At 44.6% G+C, this 24,586-nt stretch overlaps 1 protein-coding gene across 2 annotated transcripts in view; it reads right to left on the bottom strand.

The window, feature by feature from the left end:
- The window catches only part of RBKS (ribokinase), a 381,325-nt gene that overhangs the window by 111,912 nt on the left and 244,827 nt on the right, over positions 1-24,586 (bottom strand). For both annotated transcript variants that reach the window (XM_069236222.1, XM_069236223.1), the window contains one exon: positions 11,592-11,780. In XM_069236222.1, coding sequence (XP_069092323.1) covers positions 11,592-11,780 — 189 coding nt within the window. The remainder of the gene's footprint in view (positions 1-11,591; positions 11,781-24,586) is intronic.

The raw sequence follows: 24,586 nt of genomic DNA, 5'->3' as shown, positions 1-24,586 counted from the left end.
ACAGAAGTGGACTACAAAGGCAAGATCTTGATAACAGGAAGAGGGTCGCCACTATTTCCGACCACATATTAGCACGGGCGCCACACGTAAATCAGTTTTAAAGTTGCAGATGAAACGGTACTCACAGACCATACACAATCGAGCCACACGAAGGAAATGAGCAATAATGCCCCACATCTGGCCCAGAAGGTTTCTCTGTCACAGACAGAGTGGTATTACAGAATAAATTGTTTTGTGTGCACACCTGGATGACCATTGTGGCATGATGATTGAGGTACAACAACATCCTATGGGGCTATTAGTGAAAACCAATGAGGCGTGGCCAACATGGCACTCGCTCGACGTGTAAACGAGTGCTCCGGTGGGGCCAGAGCCCGGCCTGAATCCTGCCCCATCCTGTGTGCTATCCTCAGTTGCTTGAGAATCGTGGGGCGTGTATAACCCTCCCAAAAAGCCTGACACTGCAGCGAGCCTGGCCCGGCCGAACAGGCGAGCGCGAGGAGACCCCACGCCAGGGACCTCCACCGCCAGAGGTGTGTTCGGAGACCACCCCAACCCTGATCGCCGTCCCCCCGCACTGGGGCCATTGGGGTGAACCGGCCCTAGGGGCAGCTGAGTATTTCACTGTTCGGGCAGGTGAGGTCTGGGGAGAACTCGGCTCACCCGAGCTACATTGTAGACATCCCCTTGCGCTCGCCCACGCACCCGCTGCTGAGGCTGCTGGGGGCGTCCTCCCTAGCAGAGCGGCACCCTCTCCTGCTGGAGTGGCTACTGTATCTGGAAGAGACAGGTCCTGGAGGACTGCGGGGATTTGATGGGCCTGCCTGAGGCCTGACCGGAGTGAGGTCTGTACTGTGTGGGCCCCCTCTGAGAGCCGGGGGGGGGGGGGGGGGGGCTGTTTCCTTGAAGTGGCTGCTGAAAGCACACCTGGCTGACCCCAGGAGTGTCACTGGAGAACCTCAGTGTTTCGCTGTGCCCCCCAGAGGCAGACCCAGGAGGGGAAGTGCTCATAGTCGGATGCCTGACCCCACAACCTCCCTTAGGTGAAAGCTGGGTTCATGTGCAGCACACCAGCACACCCCAAAATTGCATGGAACGCCCCCTCGTCTTCGCCCAAGGGCCCCCGACACGGATGAGAACCGCTATGACCCAAGACTGAACTATATCGGCTATACCAACGTGGAGGCTTTGGGATGCGCTGTTAGATGCTAAATTCCTGAGAATTCAATCACAGAGAACTAGGGGTCAAACACACAATGCCCTGGGAACCAGGACTCTCTATCGACAGAGGTGTTTCTGCGCCTCATTGGCACTTGATTCACAGTGAGAACCAGGGCAACTGGCAGAGATTGATGGGGGTCACTGATCCCTCACTTCTGGAATTCATTCTATGTTTGCTGACCCTCTACTTAACCTCCTGACGGGCATGCATGACGTTGCTTAAAAATGCATGGTGGTGATCCCTGTTTGGGGGGGGGGGGGGGGGGGGGGGGGGGGGATCGGGGCATCTGCCTCTCTGGGAACGACAGTCTGGAGGACCATGTTCGGAATAGCCCCATGGAGCACCATGGTGGGGCCCTGGTGGGACACATGGGCTTGCAGGAGTGCAGTTCTGCTGACACAGGAGCCCGGAATATTCTCAACTATGTCCTGGGCCAGGAGGCAACTTGTTGCGGGACTTGGTGCGACCCTCAGCTTGTGACACTTGAGCGTCTGTTGTTGGAGAGGAGCCTAGGCTTCATGCCCTCCCTCATTTTGGCATCAGTGATGGTGAAGCCTAAACAACCCTGGAAGCTGCCCTTCCCTGATTCTGAACCTGTGACCAGGGGCAGTGAGGTGCCAGGAGGTGACAGAGTCTTGTGTATTCTCGAGGCCACTCTGGACAAACTCTCTGGCCAGTTTGAACAGATACTACAAGCCGTTCTGGACGTTGAGACTACCTTGGAATCTAAGATCAATGCAGTCTTCGAGGATGTTGGGCTCCTTCGGATGGACCACCGGAAGCTGGCAGAACATATTGATAACACAGATTCAGCACTGATCACCCTGCGCCCGATGCTGCAGGAGTGAAGTCACAGCTACAAGAATTGTGAAAGGATAGCTTCACCTTACAGCACAGATTTAAGGATGCACAAACATACACTTCCTGGGCTTGAGTGCAGAACTTTTCTTGGAGCACTGGTTGGTGACCTCAGTGCTTGCCGACAAAATACCGAAAAACTTTTAGACTGAAAGTGCTCAACACCTGTCAGGCCGCCTCACCCCCGTCCTCCACCAGTGACCCCCACAACACGCAATGATAGCGTGATTTCTGAGTTTCAGAGACAGACCTGATCCTCCAGCTTTTCAGAACAAAGGGACCTTGGCATTTTGTAGGCACAACCATTACTGCTTATCCAGATTATACTGCAGAGGCGCAACAATGTTGCGGCTCATACCCTGCCATGAAACTGCAACTATGACGTCTTGGTCTGAAGTATGCACTCCTTTTCCCTGCAAAGCTCAGGGTCATGGAGGGAGAGGAGACCCATTTCTTCTAATTTAAGGAAGATGCTTGGACATGGCTGCACATCAAGAGCCTGGCGTCACCTACGGCAAATAGATTGGCTAGTAACACACTCACACCGCCACCGTGCCTGATAACCAAGACATCGACCTGCTGCCAATCAGGCAGTGGTGGAACGACCTCGGGTGGTGGGGAAAGTGAGGCAGCAGAGCTGTAAAGCCGTTGCGATTATGCAACTAGAACACGCCTCTAACACAGCCTTCAATACCAACAACTTTATGGACTCACCGGATACGGACTTCCAGGGCCCGGCGCTGACACCTCGGTTAGCAGACGATTTGATGTAAAGGACCCTGTTGTGAATGGCTGGTAAGCCCAGTGCCCAGCTTGCTGGGCGGACTGGGGGTTGGGGGGGGGTGGGCAGATGGATGGATATCATACACAATAATATGTCAGACTCACAAGGCTGGGTGCCATGGGATGCTGAAAGCCTTGCACCCCAGTTTTCAATATTGGACTTGAATTTCTTGGTTTATGCATATCTAATGATCATTCCAATTGTTGCCATTGTTATGGCTGAACATCGGTTGGTGCTCAGACACGGAGGGAAGGTTGGGAAGGGGAAGGATTATTTTGTTTGCATGTTGTTGGAGATACACCTTTACATTACTCGCATCACTACAGGTGATTTTGTGAGCTCACATGAATGGGAGGGTGAGGGGCTGGGCGTGCCGGGCCAGTGGCCAACTGCGACACCTGACTACACACACACTTTATGGTGGCACATTCGCGGACACACACACCACTGTTTAACCTTATGACCTGGAATGTGAGAGGCGTGGTCACTCCCACCAGGAGGCACCACATTCACACTTACCTCAAGATGCGCCACACGCACATAATACTCTTACAGGAGACACACATGACGGGGGAACTGACTAAGCTCAAAGCAAAATGGAGGGGACTGATATATGGGATGATGACCGCAGATGTGAGAGGGGTACTGATATGGATTGCCCCGGGGTCCCCTTTGTGGCAGCCACACACAATATAGACCCAGGCGGGAAATACATGATAGTTGAAGGGCACCTAGACAGCATGCTCCATACACTGCTTGCAATCTATGTTCCGAATGCCCGACGTTCATTCTGCCTTTCTGGACTGCCTCACCCGGACTATTCATAATGACCCACACATCCCTGCTATTTGGAGAAGGAACTTAAACTGTGTTCCGAACATTGAAAAAGATCAATCCTCACTACCTCTGACGAGAGCATGGTGTCACAGAATGACCCAACACTTAAGGGACTGGCTGTCTTGTGGTAGGAATATTTGGCTCGTACGCTGTCAGGCCACTGTCTGCTGCTACTTGTGCTGAGATGGGTTAGTGCCCACACTGTATTCCCACGTGTAGACTCCAGATGAAAGTCCTTTTCTGCAAGGCCTTGCAACACATAAACTGTAACACTTTGCTGCAAATTTGGGCTCAAACGCCCTACTGGTGATGGAGTGGGATGAGCATAAGGTAGTAGTGAGAGGTCGGTGTATTGTCACGATATGGGGTGGGGGGGTCTGAGAGACTATTCGAAGGGAGCACACAACTCGCAAATATAAACTGAAATAAGCTGGAAATTGTAATGTCATTGTGACCTGCAGAGGCAGAACAGCTCCCCAATGTGTATGCCCCGTGTATGCCCCTAACATAGACAAAGTGGAATTTTACGGACCCTATCGTTTGGGCGGAAGATTTTAATTGTATATTAGATGGGCAACTAGACAGATCCCCTCTCAGGATGGGTACACAGCCATGCATGATGGTGGGCCTACACAAAACAATGGCTAGATTACAGTTCATAGACATCTGGAGGGTGCTAAATTCCACAACCAGTGAATTTTCATGCTAGACTCCAAGCCATGTAGCGTACAGCTCTCTAGACCACTTCCTCTTGACGGACTGTTGGATGTCCAGAGAGAAAGCTACCAGGTGCACTTTCTATTGGACCATGCTCCCCTACCGTTGGAATGCGGGCAGCTCAACCGTGGACAAGCCATCCCATGATGGCACCTGAGACCAGAGTCGCTAAGGGATCTGGAATATAACTTAGATATGCAACTAGCCTTGCAGGGCTATTTTGCAGCTAATTGGAATTTAATGGGTCCCAAAGGAAGGAGTGGGGTGTACTGATAGTGGTCATCAGAGGCAAAAGCCTCAGTAAGACTTATGGAGGCAGAAAAAGACTTGAGCGAGATCTACGAGATGGGGAGGAAGCCCTTAACAGACTACAATATTGCATGGCAGGGCATGAGACAGAGGACAGCACTCTGACCGAAGCCCGGAGACGAGTGGAGTCTGCTTGGGCCACACTTGATTGTCACATACGATGAGTCTTTAGGCAACACTTGCACAGAGAGGGAGACAGAGTGGGCGCATGCTGTCCTGGTTGTTGAAGAGCAAAAGCCCCAAACCACAATATTAAAACTTTATCGCCCAGAGGGAGGAATGGCTGTGGGACAGAGTGCTATTAATTCTCTACTATGGGATCATTTGGCGGGAGTGTATTCCAGACAAAGAGGTGGGGAAAAATGCGAGGCAGCTGATTCCCTAGGCCGCATCAAACTCCCGCGCCTAACAGGGAATCAAGCGGAGGCATTAGACATTGCAAAAAAATTAGACTAGCTTAAAAAGGCCCTGTGGGACAGGGCCTGAGGTTGCTGCCCTAGACCAGACGGACTGGCTGTGGAGTATTACCGAGGCTTACTCCGCTTCTCTTCTCCCAGCCCTTTTAGAAACTCTGGAGGAGACCTGTGTCAGGCAAGGCCTGCTGTCCCACATGTATGAAGCATATGATAATTATGCTCCCCAAACTAGGTAGGGACACTGCAGATCACGGATCATATAGACCTCTATCCATGCTTAGTGTAGATGTTAAACTATTAGCAAAGGTACTCACACAGAGACTGCACTGAGTGATTACACACCTAGTACACGAAAACCAATGTGGGTTTATGCCCGGGAGGGGGACCCACATGAACCTTCAGAGACTCTCCCATTTTATGCATGAAACCCAAAATGAACCTTTTGTGGCTGCCTTAGTCGCCTTAGATATAGAGAAGGCGTTTGACACCCTTTCCTGGGATTACTTGTGGGAGGGGATGAGACTGTTGGGAACTGGCCCAGGTTTTCTACAGTGGGTCCAACTTTTGAACTGAGAACCTAGGGCGAGAGTGCACACTGGCTAGATAGTATCTGCTGATTTCCGCATCGAGAGTGGTACCATACAGGGGTGTCCGCTGTCCTCACTCGTTTGCCATGGCTATGGAGACATTATCTATCTATTTGAGAACGAGCATGAGGGACTGTGGAATTTGAATGGGGAATGTCACACATGTAGGGCCTCATTACGAGGCACTCGCGGTGACAATCAGCAGTGGCGGTACGATCACCACATTAAAACCCTGGTAGTCAGACCGCTAGGGAACCGCCAGAACCACCAGGATCCATGGTCCTGGCGGCCTGGCGGTGGGGGAGACCGTAATCCGCCAGGGCAGCGATGCATGCAGCATTGCCCTGCGGATTACGACCTTGTTCTCTGCCAGCCTTTTAATGGCGTTAACACCGCCAATGAAAAGGCTAGTGGAGCACAGGTGCAGGCGGCCCCCCTGCCCAGCACCATCGCAATGTTCACTGTCTGCTTTGTCAGGAGTTTGGCAGACAGGCTTTCCCGTTCGCCAAAGTCGAAATGAGGCCCATAGGGTCCATGTATGCAGATGACACCTTGCTCTATCTAATGAACCCTGTGAACTCTATCCCATGGTGTCCCTAGCGGCACGGGAAGTGGAAGAACTCCTAGAGGCGCAACTACACTGGGAGACGGGACACTTCCAACACTTAGGGATTCAAATAACACATGACCCACACCTACAATATGTGCTGAACATTGGGAGGGTGATGACAGGTCTTGCCATCTCTATGAAGTTCTGGAAAACAGTGCCCTTTTCGGTCATTGGCCAAAATGGTGCTCCTCCCTCACTGTCTCTACGTCATGCAGAACTCCACTTGACTTTTACCTACCTCCTTATTTAAGGAGCTGGATAAACTACCAGTGTTACTAGTGTAGACGGGACAACCTTACCCTCTTACCCACTCCCCATACAAGGGAATACACACCTACACTGTGGACACTCGTTTCCTTCATTTAATTAGGATCTGATTAACTGCACAATTGTTGTTTTTTTGTTGATGCAAAATGTCAGTCATATAATCACATATGTAATGTTATCTTTGACAATATGTGAATAAAGAAATTAAAAAAATGTTTTTGTATAATAATTGTATAACGTTATTTTTAAAAACAATAATGTATATTGTTATTTTCCTGCTATATTTTAATGTGTTTTTGTTGGAATTTTAGGGTATTAGGGTGGGAAGTATTTTACAATCTATTTTTCAGTTCTTTGAAAATTATTTTATGTATAATTTATGTTTTGTGTTTTTAGTTTTCAAAAATGCATAAATGTTATATAATGTTAAACATATTTAAATATGTTTATGTACATATATTTCCCGTGTATTAAATGTTACATATTTATGTAAAATTAATAATTTATGAAAAATTAATTATATATATATATGTGTATATATATATATATATATATATATAGATATATGAACAATTCATAATATATGTAAAATCTGTCATATTAATAATATGCAATATGTATATATGTAAAATTAATAATAATGATATTAATAAATATTATTACTTTATGAGATGAAATCTGGGTTTTCTAAAGTTTAAAATTTTTCCTACTATTATTTACGTTGGATTGAGAATGACCCCTTCAAAATCCATCACTTTCCCTAGTGTTGCTTAAGTTTGAGTAGGAATAGTAAAGGTAACCCCTCCAAGCTCCAAAATCTTCTCTACTGTTGCTTTTGTTGGATCCAGAACTGTAAATCTGACCCCTTCAAAGTCCAACACTTTCCTGGTTGCTCAGGTTGGAGTGGGAATAGTAAGTCTGACCCCTCCAGAGATCAACACTTTCTCTACCGTTGCTTATGTCAGAGTGGGAATACTAGATCTACCCCCTTAAAAGTCAAACACTTTCCATACTGTTGTTAACATTGAAGTGAGATTAATAAATATGACCCTGCCAGAGTCAAACACTTTCCCTACTGTTGGTCGGGTTGGAGTGGTGGTACCTCTCTCCAAGTTTTTTCAACTGATTTATTAAAATGTATTTTAATAGAATTTGTTATAATTTTACATTTTAGTTTAATGTAAGTTTTTTATTATTTATTTTTTGGGTGGTAATTTGTCTAGTATTTTGTTATAATGTCGGTATAGTATTTTTTATAGCTTTGTAATATTTAGTGTTTGTAATTATAATCAATTATTTGCGTTTTTATTATGCATACATTTTATATTAGTATTTTTTGTAAAACATTCAAAGAATGTATTTTATGGTTATAAATTAAACTTTTTTATATGCTTCTATATTACAAGTATATGTTTTAATGTGATATATTTAAGTTAATATAGTGTATAATAGTTAACATGTGATATACCTACCTATTTTAAGACAATATTGTGGTCTTCTATATTTTTGTTATCAGTATTTTTTTCTTTACATATTTACATATGTAAAGTCGTTATGTGTGTCCTCAGTATGTTTTTGGCAATGTTTTTGTCAGCAGTATTTCATCATACAACCATGCAGAGGCCCAGGCCTGTGATGACAATGTGAAGACCAGGATTTATCTTGTGACCTGGATGGATGCACCAAGCGTGCCCTCATAATGGGCACTGGTCTTCTGTCCAATGGGTGGGTGTATCTGGTAAGGTGATGGTGGCAGTATACCGTGTTTTGTGACGTATAATTGACTATACCTGTTTTCTTGGCCAGTGAGAGCATGATGTACTGACCCCTCCTGTGTAAAGGTCCATAGTTATGTAATACCAAGAAACTTGTAGCGGCATCCGGTGTGCATATAAAGTAAATGTCTGTGTACAGTGAGCATGTGTTACCTGTATGGTACCAGGACTCTATGTTTGTGCACGGAAGCTAGTGAGTGCCTTATTGTAAGCCCATAGATTGGCATGGAACAAGATGGGAATGAAAACAGCCTCTCAAGATAGTGGAAGTGTATCCTGTACACCAGTGGCTGGAGCATGGATTTTTAGGCACTGAAGTGAGGAAGATAGAGACAAGGCCTCCTTTAGAAATTCCGCAAAGACTTTGCTGGCTGCTGATTAGCTTTCCTGAGTGCTGCCATTCGACTGATGGAAGGGTGGCAGTTTCTGTTGTTTAATGGTAGGGTGTCTCTAGGTCAGGTCTGTACTTCTGTCTGTTCCTTATTACTGCTTCATGAAAGCTAATCACATCCAGATGAGGACAGCTCATACTTCAATGTGCCTGCCCACATCAGCAACAGGGGTGACAGCCAGGCCTGAGAAGCAAAGGCTGGAAGAGTATACAAAATTGGAGAGGTGAGGCATGGTGGTCAAGATATACTTTCAGATTTGAAAGTCAGCCTTTGTTCTCAGCAGAACATACCACAGTTTGTACTCATCAATAGATTATGATCTCACTGACTGAGGGGCCAGTTTAAAAAGCTGTTTTGCTTGAGAGTATATAATCCAAAAGATTAATTAGTAAATCACATCTCATTTGTACGACACAGCTACTGTTATAAAAATATCTGTGATCCGGGCCTTATGTTTGTCCATCCAAAATCATTCAGTATAGTAAAGTGGAGAACACTCAACTATGCAGAAGGATTTTGGTTAGACGTAATCCAAGTATTTTTCCCCTTCCCAGCTTTGATGGCATGCTGTCTCCCATAGGTTTCAATTTTGGAGATGGCACTTAATGGATACTTTCTCTTGCACCCTCCAATGTGGTTTACTGATTTCAAACTATTAATATTAGCAGAATCTGTGATCCTATTCTACTCTCCACCCCTGCGTCCCTTACACGTTATTTATATTGTAATTGTAAATGTATTTATGTACATACTTACGACTTAGTGCTTATGACCCCTGACGAGGCACTGAAGAACTTTTTCGGCGAGTAGCACGCTACTCTGGAAGATTAATGTGTTAGGTTTATGCTTTGGATTTTTTGTGTGTTTAGTAGAGTTTGGAGTAGGGATTGAATTATAGGAATGCATCTGAAAAGGGGAAGTAGTAAGTTGTTTTTGTAAGTAGAGGTTGTGTGTGAATGTTAGTCGGGTGGCATGGCTAAAACGTGGGGGTGAAAGTTTGAGAAGGATGTTGGGGAGTTCCTAAGTATCCAGAAAGGTTTGGGGTGAGTCATAGGAAGGAGAAGGCATCCAGGTGAAGACAGCTCATACTTCATTGTGCCTAGAGTTTGAGTACTTCTTACTTGGAACAGACACATTATTACTTGCTGTGAGAATCATCACTTTACACAAAGACTGTGCTGGAGGACAGCCTGGAAATGACATCTGAAGGAAAAACAACCCAAACTGGTTCTGAAGCATGAGGCAGATTCACAACCCTTGTCTGGAAAATAGGAATAGAAGTGGGACACAGACCGTCTGCTTGAGTTTCAAGCTGTTCATGACTAAGGAAAGACTGCTGTGTGGCCAGCCAGTCTCTCAGAAGAAAGGGGATAGCACCTGAAGTCTACACGTTTCTGGAGGAGCTGACAATCTGCCTAATACCTAGAAGCCTGCCTGCTGAGAATGGGACTAATAGCCTGATTTAGCTTTCCAGTGGGATTTATATTTCGGTGGACGGGCTAGCTGTCACCATTGTGACATAGAAACCCGTCCGCTGAAATCTAAAGCAGACCTAGGGTCTGCCTGGTGCTGCAGGAGGAGAGACTGTCAAATAGGGGAAGTCCAGCACATTCCCGGTGTGAGAATCACCCAGAGGAACCAGACTACTTGAGAGCACAAAGCCAGGAGTAACCCATGGTCTTAGTGGATCTACAGATCTCACTTTGTCGCCCTGCACCCGAAAACAGCACCCACCCACCCTGGTAAAGTTTTATTTGTTGACCCGTCTTACATTCCTTTGCACTAGAGCAGGCTTCTCCAACAAGTTGCTGGTGAGCTACTGGTAGCTCTCCAGCAACCTGTAAGAAGCTCTCGAGTTTGCCTCCCAGTCTACTAAATTAGAAGCTTCTGTTTGGTTGAATATATGTATACCAAAATTGAAAAGCGTGTTTCATACGAAAATCAGTATTTTCAGAACCCATAATTTCCAACATATATTTAAATATGATATCGTAATTATAAATAATGCAGCAATGGTAGACGTATTACTAATATTACTTTGGTGCCCGGGGCAGTGCAGCAGTGGCTGTAATGTATTACCCTTGTAGAGGCATTCCAAATCGACTAATGCTTTTTGGGTGATCAAGGCTGGTAATCTTGCATAAGGTGCCCACTAGTGTAATCTTGTCTGATGTATACAACACTAATATTAGCAGCTCGGGATGATTATCACTGAACATAAGTAGCTCTTGTTAGTGAAAATGTTTGAGGCCCCTGCACTAGCGGCTGCAAAATGTTGGAAATCATTACCACCTGTTGTCCACTGTGCCCTCTCTCTGACTTTCTAGAAAAACGTTTAAAAGAAGAATGTTTCTAGAGTGATTACTGTTTGTTTCAGCTAAAATGAAAGTATGATTAATTTCTGTCATTAGTGAAGATGGGATGATGAGATAGTGAGTCAACTTTAATGAGTTGTGTATGAATGCTCTTGATGTTTGGTGGGTGAGACTGGGGGGCTGTACCGAACAGCTTATGCGATTACTGGTTCGTTTGGGATCCCAATGTTCGACAGCAATTATGGTATTGATTGCTTCTGGCTACCATGATGGCCAAACAAATGTAATGTTTGTGCTGTGCTGTGTCTGTGCTAGGAGCTCTTTCTCCATTTTTTTCTGTTGTCTATGTTACTGAGTGGTGAGTCCTGATGGAGAGCATCAGTGTCACACCACAAGAGACTTGCATGCACCACTATCAAATGAGCTAGTTGACTAGTCACTCTGCAACTGCATAAAAAAAATTCTTAAAAGTTCCAAGTGTAGAGCTTTGTAGAAAACATACCGTGGTGTCCACAGCCTTGACCTTTTCAGCAGGAACATGCTTTGCAGGGGAGTCTTTGGCAGACAGCAGCACACATCCTTCAGCTCCCAGAGTCACAATGACCAGCTTGCAGCCCCTCTTCAACAATACAGTTGCAGCTTCCTCTGCATCTTTTGGGCTGTTGACTGAAACTCCTGTTAAGATTTCCGCCTGCAGAAAAAAGGTGGAACATTATTGTATATCTGTAGTTGAAAAATGGATGCACATGGTAATTGAACATGCACACATCTTGAACGGAGCCAAAGAACGGGCACTTACATTCTGTTCTCGCTGAGCACCAATTCAAATGGGGTCAAATGCAAAAATAATTTTGCGGACATATAGAAAAGAGTATTCAGCGCTAACCATACACACCGGGTTGAGAGCAGAGTCTTGTCACTGTCCAGTTCCTGGTTGTTGGCCACCAGTGGCACAACATGGCACTGCACCCAACCACTGCGGAGCACTGTAAGAGCCACTGTTGAGTGGGGATTGTCTGCACAGTAGAAGATGGACACAGGGCCTGGCCTCCCACAGGGGTTATGTGCCACGTCAGCTGAAGGCCAAGCACTGTGACCCATCCCACCTTGCACGGCTAAAGGCTGTGTGCCCTGGAGCTTGACCATCCGCAGAGGGTCATGTGCAGTGCCTGACCAGTCCATGTGGTCAACGTCCCACAAAAAAACATTTCCAGATTGTTTATCATTTTTGCCCAGGCTGAAATTTGGTGTAAAATCAATGAGAACACCTGGTGCAAATGTAATTTGCATTGCAGTGTTTCTGCATCCAGTCTGGTCTAAGTGACCTTTTCATGGCAGCGCAAGCTGCCTCAATGCCTACTCATTGAGTCTGCATAGCCATGCCCAGTACTGGACATTACCAGCTGACTGGTAGACCTAAAAAAGAGCTACTGCTTAACCTACCCTTAAAGTTACCTCACATTTGTTGACTCTGCCAGTCTCTTTGTTAGACTGAAGGGAGGCCTGCTGCTGTGCCGTGACAGGGACTACATTCAAGATAGCGAGTGAGTGAACAAGTGAGTGTCAACGTAGGGTGATTTGTATGGCATGAACTGGAGAGTAGACCACCTCTTGGTGCTGGTCATTACTGCGCTTAGTGTTTGAAAAGGTAGGTTTTGAAGAGTTTTCTAAACATGAGATGGTTGCTTTACAACCTGATTGTGCTGGGTGATAAGCTATTATGGAAGAAGCTAGAATGGATATCTTCTACTTTCTGTCATTGAGAGTCCAGAGGCTGAAGCTTCAAGTGGAATTCTGTGAGGTGAGGTTTCAAGAACTTAGAAGGGAAGCTGCTTCTAATCATGATGTTCAGCGACACCAAGTGTATTTTATGAATGCTTTTATGGACGCATCACAGAACTATGGGAACTTGATTCTCGCCAATTTGCAGCGGGAGCCTGGGAGTTTCATACTTAACACTGGCGACCAGCACTAAAGAGTTATAGGACCTATGCGGTGCTGGAGACATTAATTTCAAGGATTACCGACTAATTGGAACCACGTAGTATGTGTACTACTCGTAACAACGCTGGATACAGACTTAAGTAAGACTATTTATTGAGGAATACGCATTCCATTAATATAAAAAAATGATATTTAGCATACTTTGACAGTTGGAGTGTCAGCACATTATTTATATTTGTGTCAGTACGCGGTTTATATTGACACGCAACCATGTGCTAGTGGAGCCAGAACTAACTTACCACATTTCAGATGGAATCTTCTGTAATTATGCAAGCACAGGGAGAGCTGTGTATGTGACGACGTGGTCGCCTGGCATGAGAGCATGCACGTTAGAAACAAGTACCATAGCCTGTAAAAACAACGTTAAACGACGCACTGGCAGCCATCTTGAACTGTTGAGCCACTTCCTAATTAACCATATCTAAAGCAAGACAACATTACTGGTTGTCTGGGGAATTCAGCGACAGGCATGCTTGATTTATGTAATAATATTATCCGTTTCTGTGAGAATTCAGCGGCAGGCATGCTTAGTAAACATATAACCTGCCGTTTTCAATACAACTGAAACATATTGGTACAGAAAAATACATAATTATTATCCACATTACTGTGCATGTGGAAGTTCAGCGACTGGCACGTTTTGTATTCCTGCATCTTGCTGTAATTTATGTGGTGATTTCAAGTTCTATGTAGAGACTAAAACCTGTGGAATAATTACTGTAAGTGGATTTTTTTTAACCTACATTTATTACCATTCAATAATTGATATGCTTTACAACACTGTGTGTGACAATCATAGAGTTCTCGGTATGGCAACTGTCATGTCCACACAGAATTATAATATCAGTCCCCCACAAGCTTTTTTGTCATCTGGATCAGAGCCTTTCTTGAAGTGGCAAGAATGGAAGGCATACTTCACAAACTACATTGATGCGGTAGATGAGTCGGGCAAAATGGCTCTGGAACAAAAGGAAAGAATTCGATAACATTTATTAAGACCAGCTGATCTTAAAGTGTATAATCAAATGACTAAAGTGCAAATGGCTGGTGACTTAAATGTGTATTATCTAGCATTGTTAGATTTAGATAACTATTTTGTACCAAAGGTCTGTATGGGTATCACAAGATTCAAATTCTTTCAAAGGAAACAAGGTACATCTGAATCAATAGATAATTATGTGTCAGAGTTGAAAAAATTGGCACAAGATTGTAACTGTGGAAGTTTGCATGACAAATTGATAAGGGATCAAGTTGTTATGCATACATGTAACCCTGCGATACAAGAGAGGCTTTGGGTGAATGGGGATAGTCCATTAGAGGATATTCTTGCAAGTGTATGTAAAGCAGAGATTTCTAGTAGATGAGCTATAGCTCTTAAAAAAGACATGAATTAGTGAGGAAGGTGAATGTGAGTATAGAGAAGAAAGGAAATTCAAAGTATAATAGTGAAAAAAGTCAAATGAACAAGCAAGATAAACAAGTAAAAGAACAAACAAGATTCTACCGATGTGACAATACAGCCCATTTGGCTTATAGTAGAAATTGTCCTGCAGCAAAACTAACGTGCAACAATTGTGGTATTATACGCCACTTTGATGAGAGTATTTAGGAGGAGGAAGAAAAAAGTTAAATATGTTAATGACATAAAGGCAGTCAGTGAATTGTTTAACAGTGAATAAGAGGAAGCGGATAAAGATGTAAATAACCTCATCATGAATGTAAAGAGTAACATGGTGTTAGATATCAATGGAAATTCAAGTAAAAACAAACCAGAATGCTGGATGAGGATTGGGGGAATAGGTGTTTAAATTTATGCAGATTCTGGATCACCTTACACTATTATTAATGAAGAACTATGGAAAGTATAATTTGTACAAAAAGTAGACACATATTTATTGAACGCTGATATACATCCAGAGAGTTACAATGGTGAAAAGATTGAAATGTTGGGGTACAGATGGTTTACATTTAAATTAAAAAACAGAGAAACTAGAAGAAAATTGTATGTTGCCAAAACTGGTCCACCAGTACTTGGATGGTTGGATCAGAAAAAGTTACACATTATCTTAGATCCTAATAGTAAGGAACAAGTTTGAGTGGTAGATGAGGGCACTGCAGTAAGCAATAAAATACTAAAACAATTCCCCACAGTGTTCAGTAAGGATTTGGGCAATCTGAAAGGATTTGAACACAAAACAGTTCTTAAAGATAATGCTATATCTAAAGTACATAAAAGTTACAACATACTTATACTGGTGAGAGATGAGGTTTCCAAGGAACTAGATAGATTGATTGCATCTGAAATAATTTAACCTACAGAGGCAGCAGATTGGATTTCTCCTTTGGTGGTGGCCAGGCGCAGCAACGGGAAGATAAGATTATGTGTGAATTTGTGTCATTTAAATAATAATAATATCTTAATAGATAAGTTTCCTCTTCCCATAATTAACTAAATGGTCACGTGTTTAAAGGGTGCCTAATGGTTTTCAACCATTGACCTTTCCTCGGCATACCATCAGATTTCCTTATCACAGGCATCAAAGAAATTTACATTGTTTATTACCCCTTTTGGTTGCTTTCAGGGTAGAAGGATGCCATTCGGATTGGCATCAGCAGCCACAGTATTTCAGAGACTCATGTTCTAATTGTTTAACAAGGTCCAAGGTGTTACCTTCTTTCACAATGATATCCTGGTGTACGGTTCTAATAAAGAGGCACATGAGTCATGGCTTTTGGAAGTTTTGAGAATATTGGAAGGAAGGGGTCTCACTGTAGAACATTCAAAATGTAAGTTTACCCAACGGAAAGCCACCTATTTAGAACATATAATTGATGAATTTTGGTGTTAAACCAAAAGCATTCTTAGTAATAGCCTTTGAGAATGCATCTACACCATCTAGCGAGGAGGAGGTGAGGTTCTTCCTTGGTATGGCTAATTTTCGTGCAAAGTATATCCCTAATTTTGGAGAAAAAACATATAATATTCATCAGTTACTGAAAGCAACCTGTACATTTAAGTGACCTCCAGAATGTAAAGATGATTTTAAACATAAAATCAGCAATTGTTAATGCTACAGAATTAAAAAGCTATGACCCTGTAAACAGTCCCCACAGTATAGACACTCAGGAGAGGTAAATTCGGGTTTTTGAGGTAAGTATTTATTAGTAATTTGAAATAAGAACCGATGAAAAGTCAGTACGACGTTTAGCGCCGGTTTCTTCTCTGGAGTGGTGAATATCTTCCTTCTAATCTGTGTCCCTTTTCTTCCTTTTCTCTAGGTGGCGTACTGGATCGTCCTCATAAGGTCCCGGATGTGACATACAAGAAAAAGGGAACACATATCGCTGGTGAGTGGAACGAACGCCTTACAAGACGTCTTCTACTTATTTGTTTTACTGGGGAAAAGGTTTAAGGAGGGGGGGGGGGTTTATGTGTGATATAGGTGCCAGTGAGGACTTCAGGGCTTGTGTATATTCCGTACTTTACCCTTTTGTGCTCTCCCGGTGCTCTTTAAAGTGCCCTTCTCTCCTCCCTCCCCTCACCCTGCCTCCCTCCCTTCCCCAGCGTTTTTCCCCTTTTATTGTGCCCCTCGGTTTGTCCAGAAGGACCGTACCTTGTAGAGCCACGACCCTCCAGGGTCGTGGCTGGCTCTGTGGAGGTCCTCTCGTCGGTCTGGGCTGGTCTCCCCTGCTTCCGGTCGGGCGCTGTTCCTCTGGGTTCGGGTTCCGCCGCTTCCAGGCCACTGGGGTCCTCCTCCGATGTCCTCGTCGCCGTCTCTCTCTTCTTTCTTCGGTTCGTCGTCGCCGCCGTCGTTCTCCTTCCTCTCTTCCTCCCCGGCTCTCTCCTTCTCGACCGGAGCTTCCGTCTTTTGGCCGCCTGGTGGCCAATCCGGAGCCTCCTCGTCATCGGAGGTTGCCGAGGCAACCTCCGGACGCTGGCCTCGTTGCGGACGCGTTCCCAGGGGAACCTGGGAACGCGGCCGTAGCGGTTCCGTTTCTGCCGGTTCCCCGATGTTGCCCGGGGCGGCCCGGTCACACACCCTTCCCCAAGAACTGTCCTGCTCCAGGACAGGCGAAGACAGAGGAAACCGGGACAGATAATCAGCGGGGGCCTGGTGAGATCCAGGGACGTGCCGAACCTGAAAGGAGAACGGTTGCAGTTCAAGGAACCATCGCAGTATCCTGGAGTTAGAATCCTTATGCGCAGCCAGCCACGTAAGAGGAGCGTGATCCGTGAATAGTACAAACGGCCGCCCTAGGAGATAGTACTGCAAACAGTCAATGGCCCACTTGATAGCCAAGCACTCTCTCTCTATAATTGGATAGTTACGTTCCCGGGAAAACAGTTTTCTACTGATGTAGACCACCGGATGGTCAAGCCCCTCGCTATCTGGCTGAGTCAGAACCCCTCCAAGCCCAACATCCGATGCGTCAGTGTAGAGGTGAAACGGCTTCGTAAAATCTGGGCAGTGCAGGATGGGATCGGAGGTTAAGGAAACTCTCAACTGTTCAAAACTCGCGTTTTGCGTCTCCGAAAAAGGCAAAAGTCGATTGGGATATTGTTTAGTGAGTAGGTCCGTAAGAGGTGCTGCTAAGGTGGAGTAATGTGGAATGAAGCGCCGATAATAGCCCACTAATCCTAAAAAGGAGCGTAATTCCTTTTTCGTGTGTGGAAGAGGGGCATGTAAAATGGCATCCACCTTCCCATTTTGAGGTTGTAGTGTACCCTGATTAATCCGATATCCCAAATAGGAGATGTCGGTTTTACCTATCACACATTTCTTGGGATTGGCCGTCAAACCAGCAGTTTGAAGGGCTTGGAATATTCTCTGTAGGTGTATTAAATGGTCCTCCCATGTTTCACTAAATACGACTACATCATCTAGATATGCAGCGGAGAATGCAGGATAGGGTTTTAGAATCCTATCCATTAACCTTTGAAAGGTTGCAGGGGCTCCATGAAGCCCAAAAGGTAGTACTGTGAATTGATATAACCCGGACTGGGTGGAAAAAGCTGTTTTTTCTCTATCTTGAGGAGCTAAGGGAATCTGCCAATACCCTTTAGTTAGGTCGATAGTAGACATGTATTTTGCTTTCCCTAGTTTTTCGAGAACATCGTCCACCCTAGGGATGGGATAGGTGTCGAATAGGGAGTTTGAGTTAAGTTTGCGGAAATCTATGCAAAACCTGATGCTACCGTCAGGCTTCGGTACTAGGACAACCGGTGAACACCAGGGACTAGTGGACGGTTCGATGACCCCTAGGGATAACATTGTTTTGATTTCTTCTTCGATTATGTGTTTTCTAGCTTCTGGAATACGATACGGGCGTTCTCTTGTGATCTTCCCGGAGCTCGTGCGTATATTATGGTGAATTAAAAACGTCTTTCCTGGTTTCTCTGAAAAGAGTGGTTGCCATTGTTTTAAAACCTTAAGGGCTTGTTGCTTTTGCCCTTCAGGTAAAGTATCGTCCACTATGGGTAGGGTACTTTCAGTATCGGGGTTGGTAGGGTAGAACTCGATATCTAGGGTCTTGTCGGGACACACAAACTGACCCATTTCTACGGAACGTTCAGGTTGTGCGGGGGTCTCCCATTTTTTTAGCAGGTTTACATGATATATTTGTGTTTTTATTGGACGGGAGGATATTTCGATAAGGTAGGTGACAGGGGAAACTGCTTTGATTACTCGATATGGGCCCTGCCATTTGGCCAGGAGTTTATGGTCGGAGGTGGGTCTCATTATTAGGACCTGGTCCTCGGGTTGGAAAACCCGTAGTTTACTTCCTTTGTCATAATAGGACTTTTGTGTTTGTTGGGCCTGTTCCAGGTTTGCGTGTACGTCGGTCCATAAGCTGTGTAGGTGGTTCCTCAATTTTTTTGCATATTCTAACAAAGGAGTCCCTGCTTCCTCAGCCTCGGCCTCCCAGGATTCTACCGCCATGTCTAAAAGGGAACGAGGTTGGCGTCCGAAGACCAACTCAAAGGGGCTATGCCCCGTGGATGCTTGCTCATGTGTCCGTATGGCGTACAAAACTAGGGGTAACTTTTGATCCCAATCCTTCCCTGTCTCATTGATAGTCTTTCTCAGCAGGGTTTTAATGGTTCGATTATATCTTTCGACTAGTCCGTCAGTTTGAGGATGGTAAACGGATGTTCTGATCTGAGCTATCCCCAATGTTTTGCACACTTGTTTCATTAAGGTGGACATAAAAGGGGTCCCCTGGTCCGTGAGGATTTCATGTGGAAACCCAAGACGAGAAAATACGTTAATCATAGCTTGGGCCACTGTCTTGGTTGTCATACTAGTCAGGGGAATGGCCTCTGGGTATCGTGTAGCATAATCTACAATGACTAGGATGTAGGTGTGTCCTTTTGACGAAGGAATCAAAGGTCCCACTAGATCCATCCCTATTCTTTTGAACGGGATATCGATGATGGGAAGGGGTAGGAGAGGTGCCTTCCTAGGCCGACTAGGTTCGGTTAACTGACAACGGGGACATTGGGCGCAATACCTACGTATGTGGGCGTATACTCCAGGCCAATAAAACCTTCTGAGCAAATATTCCTCGGTGTTCTCTCTCCCAAAGTGTCCTCCCCCTGGGTGATTATGAGCTAGTGTAAGAACATGTTCCCGATAGTGGGTAGGTACCAGAAGTTGGCGTTTACGTTCTCCCCGTCGTGTGGTAGTAACCCGATATAATAAGTTTTTTTGCACTATAAAGTAGGGACCCACCTCTTCTGTCTCCTCTGTTACTGCCGACCTCCAGGCATTGTTAAGGGAGGGGTCCTCTCTCTGTTGTTGGACAAAAGTACTAGGAACTTCATGAATTTCTGCCACTATCTTTCCATAGGTGTTGTCACCTTTCGTCTTCCGATAGTCCCCTTTTCCCTGTCGTTTCTCTCTTCGTGACAACTTTCTACGATATAGCGGACACTCAATATCACTCTCTGAAAAGGGTGCCTCTCCCCACCAATCCTTAGTTTGTTTGGTATCTCTGACGTAGTCTAATAGTTCTTGGAAGTGGATGTAGTCTGTCCCAATGATACATTCCTCGATTAACCGGGGCATTATCCCCACTGGGAGGAAGTCCTGATAGGGTCCCCACCTGATCTGGAGTATCTGTATAGGATACTGGGCCTTGTCCCCGTGTATGCAACATATCGATACCCATTGTTTCTCTTCTATCTCATTATTTATCAAGTCTTTCCTAATTACTGATTGGCTGCAGCCGGAGTCAACCAGGGCATATATACTTTTCCCGTCCACTTGTATCATCATTTTAAATTTTAGGGCGCCCTTCCCGGTACATAACACCCTTCGCCTTGTCATCCCTATCTCCATTGGTTCTCCCATTTCTTGTTTCTGGGGACACATACGTGCGATGTGTCCCCATTCGCCACAACTATAACATTGGGGTCCCATGGTAGGCGGGCCTTCAGGAAACCTACGTGGTACTAGATAGTCGGGTGGACTTTTTACAAATGTCTTTGGGGTCGGTAAAACTGGTTTAATGATACTTTGCGTGGGACAATTTCTGACATCGGTGGATCGATGAAAAGCACAGGCCAGATCAATGACCGTCTCAGTATCCACTTTTGGGTGTTGTCTTATCCAGTGTTTTGTGGAAGGGGGTAGACCATCTAGATATTGTTCCAGTATAATGGTTTTGATGACTTCCTCCCGACTATCTCCAATATGGCCTAACCATTTTAATGCTAGATCCTTCACACGAAAATAAAAGGTTCTAGGATCTTCGTTGGTGCCCCATTTGACTTTACGAAATCTCATCCGGTAATATTCTGTGTCGTGACCCACCCTTTCTAGTATACTTGTTTTTATGTCTTGATAGGGGGTGACACCACCTGGGTTAGCGGCTTGATATGCTGATTGTAAGAGACCGGTGAGCAGGGGGGCCACATATTGTCCCCATTTATCTTCTGGCCATAGGGCAGAGGAGGCTACCCGTTCAAAGTTGGTGAAAAAGGATTCCGGATCCTCTCCCTCCTGATACTTCTGTAATACGGAACTAGGTACATTCGGATGTACCTTACTAGCGGCGATAGTCTCCGTTAGTTTTTTCATCGCACTTTCATGGACTAACTGGTTGTTCGCCAGTATGGTCGCCTGGCTCTTCAGAGCAGATTGTAAGCTTTCTCGGTCTTCTTTGGCCTCTCTCTGTTGGGCCTCCCATACGAGTTGTAAGTGTCTTTGCCCTTCCGCTAGTTGCTTAATCATGGTCTCTAACGATGGACTTTCACTCATTGTGTATACTGTCTGGACTGTTTTATGGAGAGGGATTAGAAACAAGATCCCACTTCTGACACCACTGTAAACAGTCCCCACAGTATAGACACTCAGGAGAGGTAAATTCGGGTTTTTGAGGTAAGTATTTATTAGTAATTTGAAATAAGAACCGATGAAAAGTCAGTACGACGTTTAGCGCCGGTTTCTTCTCTGGAGTGGTGAATATCTTCCTTCTAATCTGTGTCCCTTTTCTTCCTTTTCTCTAGGTGGCGTACTGGATCGTCCTCATAAGGTCCCGGATGTGACATACAAGAAAAAGGGAACACATATCGCTGGTGAGTGGAACGAACGCCTTACAAGACGTCTTCTACTTATTTGTTTTACTGGGGAAAAGGTTTAAGGAGGGGGGGGGGTTTTATGTGTGATATAGGTGCCAGTGAGGACTTCAGGGCTTGTGTATATTCCGTACTTTACCCTTTTGTGCTCTCCCGGTGCTCTTTAAAGTGCCCTTCTCTCCTCCCTCCCCTCACCCTGCCTCCCTCCCTTCCCCAGCGTTTTTCCCCTTTTATTGTGCCCCTCGGTTTGTCCAGAAGGACCGTACCTTGTAGAGCCACGACCCTCCAGGGTCGTGGCTGGCTCTGTGGAGGTCCTCTCGTCGGTCTGGGCTGGTCTCCCCTGCTTCCGGTCGGGCGCTGTTCCTCTGGGTTCGGGTTCCGCCGCTTCCAGGCCACTGGGGTCCTCCTCCGATGTCCTCGTCGCCGTCTCTCTCTTCTTTCTTCGGTTCGTCGTCGCCGCCGTCGTTCTCCTTCCTCTCTTCCTCCCCGGCTCTCTCCTTCTCGACCGGAGCTTCCGTCTTTTGGCCGCCTGGTGGCCAATCCGGAGCCTCCTCGTCATCGGAGGTTGCTGAGGCAACCTCCGGACGCTGGCCTCGTTGCGGACGCGTTCCCAGGGGAACCTGGGAACGCGGCCGTAGCGGTTCCGTTTCTGCCGGTTCCCCGATGTTGCCCGGGGCGGCCCGGTCACAGACCCTTCAGCTGATAGTATCCTCATTACTGATGCCAGTAACAATGGTCTTGGGGCAGTGTTTTCCCAAAAGGACAGTCTGGGGAGAGAGAATATAATTGCATACGCGTCCAGATCCTTGTCTCCTTGTGAAGAGAAATAGCCTATCATTGAAAGAGAAGCATTATCTTGTGCTTGGGCATGAGATCATTTCAAATCATTTATATGGGGTAAGATGGGTACTATTCGATGTGATCATAAACCCCTTGTTAAAATATTAACTACAGAAGGGTCAATGGATGCCTCCTCAAGACTAACAAGAATCTCTATACCCATGAAAAACTTTGTGTATAAAATAATTTATACACCAGGGAAGGACAATGTTGTTGCTGATTTTTTGTCAAGAAAGCCTGTTATGCTAGAAAAATGTGAAGATGAAAAGTGGAATGAATTTCAAGTGGCTATAATACATGATCAGGGTTATTCTGCGATCAACAAGGATGAATGGCACAATAAATATTTGAAAGACCAGACTTTACAAGAAGTCATTGTATATGTTGTGAGTGGAAGGCCAAAGAAAGAATCCTTAAATCCTGCCTTTAAACCGTACTGGGAGGTAAGGTCAGAATTGACAATTAATGAAGAAAAACTTTTCAAGAAGAGAAAGGATTATTCCCCCGGAAAGTCTAAGTGATAGTGTCATGGTGTTATGCCATGAGGGGCATTCTGGTATTGTTAGAACCAAGTTGATTCTCAAGAATCTGTTCTGGTGGCCTAGGATAGATATACATATTGAGAGGATAGTAAGAGAGTGTTGTGCATGTTCTACCGCTGATAAATCATTACATACTTTATGCCCACCTATAAGCAAGGGATTTGTTCCTAAGGAACCATGGAATACTGTTGCCATAAACATTATGGGACCGGTGGGTGAACAGCCAAAATATTTGTTAGTATTAATGGATTTATTTTCTAGATAGCCAGTTGTTAGAGTAGTTGACAAGGCAGATACCGATTCAGTGTTAGAATTTCTGGATAATACATTCACATACAAAGGAATTCCTGCTTCTGTAGTGATTGAAAATGGAGTTCAATTTTTATCTAGGAAAGCCAAAGCATATTTTGATATACTAAGAATAAAGCAGAGAACCACCTCTTTATATAATCCCAGTGGGAATGGTATGGTGGAAAGATTTAACCGTGTGTTAAGTGGTACCATTCAATTGGCCATAAGAAACAATGAAGATTGGATTAATATGATTGGAAAAACTGTTTGGGCATATCGAGTCACGTGCAATGAGGGTACTGGTTTACCCCCTTTTGTGATTATGAGAGGTAGGAAACCAAGATCCAAGTATAATCCTGGATGGTTATTTTCTACAGGGGTAGAACTTTGGTCAGAATAGGAGGTAAAGAATAAAATGCAACTTGCACATAACAAAAGTAAAGAATATTATGATTCTAAACATGGAGTAAAATCAGCAAGAATAGAAGTTGAAGATTGGGTACATGTGAAAAAAAACAGGATTGGTACATAAGGGGGAGAGTACATTTTATGACCTCGAAGAGGTAGTGGAAGTTTTGCAGAATGCTGTGAGATTAAGGAATGACAAAGTGTGAAATTTAAACAGAATAGCAATAGGAAGAAAAAGTGAATGGAAGAAAGACTGTGAGTTTGAATGGCTCCAGGATTAAATACGGACACCATGTACTTCTGGTATAAATGGGTAGAGGGATGCTATTAATACACCTGGTAATAATGAGCCAAATGTCCAGAAGGATTCTACGCAGGAATTTACTGTAAATGAACCAGAGAATCTTATAAGGGAAAAAGAGGGGAGTGTGAACATACGATGTTCCATAGACAACAACTCAAACTCAAAAGTCTTAGGAGACCAGGATGCTAGTCAAAACACCATAAGGAGAAGGAAGAACCCTGGTTGGTTAAAAGATTATATAGTTGACAATAGTAAGTAACTCTTGAATATTGTTCTCCCTAATTCTTAGAGTGTGTTTTGATTGTTCTTGTCTATATACATATATATATATATATACATATATATATATATATTTATATGCATATATATACATTTTCTATATATATATATATGTGTGTATATATATATATATATATATATATATATATATATACACACACACACAGAGCTACACCATTTATAATTCAATGTAAGTTTTTTTTTATTATTATTACTATTACTATTATTTCTATGTATGTTATTAATGT

The sequence above is a fragment of the Pleurodeles waltl genome, chromosome 5 (genome assembly GCF_031143425.1).
Source record: "Pleurodeles waltl isolate 20211129_DDA chromosome 5, aPleWal1.hap1.20221129, whole genome shotgun sequence".
In the NCBI taxonomy this organism is placed as follows: domain Eukaryota; kingdom Metazoa; phylum Chordata; class Amphibia; order Caudata; family Salamandridae; genus Pleurodeles; species Pleurodeles waltl.
The sequence above is the reverse complement of the archived record's forward strand: the minus strand, read 5'-3'. Positions and strand labels throughout refer to the sequence as shown.